Below are 3473 nucleotides of genomic sequence, written 5' to 3'. Positions count from 1 at the left end.
GATCATGTTGCCTTTTAGCTTGAAGTTGCCAAGCAAAAATTATATCCCAATTTTTGGGATGAAAAAAATGTACTATAATTTACAATTTCATATTGAAAGGAACACATTCATTCTTAATCTTGATTTCTGTTTATAAAATTGCATCTTGTTGTCTTCTGGTTTCCACTGGTAGAATAAAATGCATGACAGAAAATGCATATTACTTTGATATGTATAAGCATTATGCATAAGAAGTAAAACAGAACTTCATTATAATCTTACACAAGGAGTCGGGCTCAACGATATGGTTAATTCCGATCCATTCATTTAAAGCATTATAAATCAATTCAAAACAAGATCAGTTCATCATGTATTTTATAACTTCCCAGCGACAACATCACAACAAGAACCACTTGATTTGTGTAAGTATGCTCTTAGACATATCAGAAAAAAATTTATCACAAACACCATTATTATAATCACACAAACTAAACCAAATAATTTAAAAAAGTTGTCATTTCCACAATCACCACCTGGTCCTCCGAATTGAATGAAACTTCCAGCAAATCCTCCAAATTGATCGGAATTTTCGGGAAATTCGTAAATACCAACATGGTAGCAATTGCATGGCGCATTTTGGTAAAGTTGTGTCGAATATAACTGAGGATAGTCTTCTTGTCTAGATGCATTTTGAAATGCAACATCCCTTAAATAACAAGCATGTATTAATAGACTATCATCATCTGGAAAATGTCCTGTTCCCATTGGAGGCTTAGGAACACCAACTGGAGTCATTGCTATGCCACCCCATCCCACTTGATCCGCTTTCGTCAAGTTAGAAAACAACAATGCCGGAAAATATCCAATTGCCTTATCTTCCACCTTCAACCACCAATTTTGAGAATTTGCATCCTGTAACACATAAGCATAAGCATATTTTCCGGAAAAATATCTACTAATAAGTTTACGGTTTAATAAGTCAAAAGAATGTTAATCTTTAGAAATAAAGAGATCACCTGAAAAAGAGAAATTGACAATTCAACCGTATATTCACTTCCATACATTGTTGTTTTAGTTAAGCGTGAGCCAAGAAAGTATGAACGGTCTGTTTGAATAAAACCCGGGCACATCATATTGTAGCATCCTGATTTGAAGTTATCCGACTGTAATATTTTAACACCGTGTCATATATATTAAAGAAATGAACTTCTATATTGTAGCATCCTGATTTTAAGTTATCTCCAATGTGAATAAAAATTCAAGGAAAATTTCTAAACATTGCTAAGATTAGTTGTTTTAGTAAGAACTAACATATAAAGTATATCCAACATAGCTTAAAAAACATTTAATCTTGACTTACAGTCCATAATGAAAAGAAGTGTGTCTCATCATCATTATATAATCTTGGATGAACCTGATAATATGAATGAGATAGGTTAGATAATATTTTTTCATGAGGAGCGATGCAAAATAGTCGATTAATAAACTTACATGCCATCCTATGACAATTTTGTTAGTAGCATTTCCTATCACAAAATAAAGAAAAATAAATATAAGGAAAGAGAAAAAATAAAAAGTAATAAAAAAAATAAAGAAATTAAACATAATACCTGAAGTTTGTGATTTTTCAAAGAAGGAAGATCCAAAGCTGGTTGTTTGTAAATGTCAATGCAATCAACAACAGATCCAGATTTTGTCTACAAAATTAAAAAAAAAAAATCATTATAGAAATAAAATGAAACTAGAAATAATTAAAATGCATATAAAAATACCTGAATGCTCTTCAACTTTGTCTCCAACTTGAAATCTTTCTTCAACAAGCTATGACCAATAGTGCTGCTGGTCACCAAACACAGAACAACAAACCATATTTTCATCATTTTCTTCATACTATATGAGAAATATGGAAAGATATCTATTTAATGGAAGAGATATGGAAAGATATCAAAGCATTGTTGCTGAAAAGCAAGGCTACGAGCTATTATTTATTTTTATTTATTTTTGCTTTTTTATTAAATGTAATATGACTTCTTTAACTATTAATGAGAATTTAGGCTAGGCTAGCGAATGAAAATATCAATATGTATATATTTTATACTATTTGTTTTTAAATTGTTAATTATTTTTCTATTTAGTTTAATAGAAAATACAAAAGCTGCTTTCATATTGCTCTTGAATAGAACATAAATTGATGTTATTTTTTTATTTGTTTAATCTTAAAATAAACATTTATTATTAAATTTTTAATAACTTTAAAGAAATATTTTTAATTAAAAATATAATTTACTATTAAAGTATAACTTTTAATATATTAATAAAAATATTAAATTTTAAATATTGTATAATATTGAAAGGCCATATACCATTCATAACATGTATATGCTCTTTAGGGAATCGCAATATGATTTCTGCTTGAAAAGAGATATGTTAAGAATAATTCATTTTTAGGTGAAATTATCTCGGCTACCTTTGTATTTGTGGGGAGCAAGGAGTTTGATGATCATCTCGTGGAATGTTTGGCAGATTAATAAAACAGCTGAAAATAAAGAGATTAACTCTCGTCTAAATAGTATCAAACATGTTATTGATATTTTAGTTGAAATCAGAGTAAAAAAAATCCATAGCTATCTCTATTAGGAAAAACAGGGTCAGAAATGGTCATACTTGGAAAACTACTCCGAGCATGAGAATGGAAGAATTTGGGTGTTATGGGATGCAACAAAAGTGGAGGTCAAAAGTGTGTCTAGTACATATTAAATGATTTTTTCTGGTATACATACAATCTGTAGTAATTTCAAAATTTGGCTCACAACCATCTATGCCCTTAACCAGTTACATCATAGAAGAATATTATGGAAAGATATTAAAAAGCTACACCAGAAGATACAAGGGCCTAGGTGTGTAATTGGTGACTTCAACAATGTTAGGTAAACTCAAGATATAATTGGATGTAATACTGTATAGGAATCAGAGTATGTGGACATGGTAACTATGATGGACAAGATCGACCTTTTTGAGAAGGAAAGTAAAAGGGAAGGGAGCTTCAATTGAGAAGGGACTTAAACAAAGATGGGAGCTTCAACTTAAACAAATAATGAAGCTTAACGTTTGAAATGATTTTTTTTTAAACAATTTAACTTAATATTCTGGATTAACAATGTAATATTTATAAAAAAATTATTCACCTCCGTTTAATCCAAAATCGAGGTGATAGTTTAAAGGAGATGATAATTTACCTCAGTTTTATAGTTAAATCAAGTGGTATAATAATCATATTTTACTTTAAAAATACTCGTTAAACAGATTTTAACATAATCCTTAATAATATATGAAGCCGCCCCAAAGAGAGGAAATATTTACCACCGCTACAACATATCTCTGGGATGAATTGCAATTGCAAAAAATAAAATTCTAATTGGCCCTAGAAACAGATCTCTAGCATCTAGCATGAGACCTCTAGCATCTAAATCTTGATATCATTGAAGATTTGTTGC

At 29.7% G+C, this 3473-nt stretch overlaps 1 protein-coding gene across 1 annotated transcript; it reads right to left on the bottom strand.

Moving 5' to 3' along the window:
• Nucleotides 1-354: 354 nt before the first annotated feature.
• On the bottom strand, nucleotides 355-1598 carry LOC131637284 (protein neprosin-like). The gene is made up of 4 exons (XM_058907867.1): nucleotides 1471-1598; nucleotides 1340-1393; nucleotides 996-1142; nucleotides 355-891 (listed from the first exon to the last, which is right to left on the bottom strand). The coding sequence occupies exons 1-4, from the start codon at nucleotides 1582-1584 to the stop codon at nucleotides 355-357; spliced, it is 852 nt and encodes a 283-aa protein (XP_058763850.1). The 5' UTR covers nucleotides 1585-1598.
• Nucleotides 1599-3473: the final 1875 nt, after the last annotated feature.

The sequence above is a fragment of the Vicia villosa genome, unplaced genomic scaffold, assembly GCF_029867415.1.
Source record: "Vicia villosa cultivar HV-30 ecotype Madison, WI unplaced genomic scaffold, Vvil1.0 ctg.001961F_1_1, whole genome shotgun sequence".
Lineage (NCBI taxonomy): Eukaryota > Viridiplantae > Streptophyta > Magnoliopsida > Fabales > Fabaceae > Vicia > Vicia villosa.
This window is presented reverse-complemented; position numbering and strand designations above follow the sequence as displayed.

What these genes read in the sequence shown, in the direction of transcription:
- LOC131637284 (XM_058907867.1), bottom strand. Translation starts at nt 1,584, where the DNA reads ATGTTTAATTTCTTTATTTTTTTTATTACTTTTTATTTTTTCTCTTTC. An exon ending in AAATTGTCATAGGATGGCAT is followed by an intron (nt 1,394 to 1,470) that starts GTAAGTTTATTA and finishes TCATATTATCAG; the next exon opens with GTTCATCCAAGATTATATAA. An exon ending in ACTTCTTTTCATTATGGACT is followed by an intron (nt 1,143 to 1,339) that starts GTAAGTCAAGAT and finishes AAAATATTACAG; the next exon opens with TCGGATAACTTCAAATCAGG.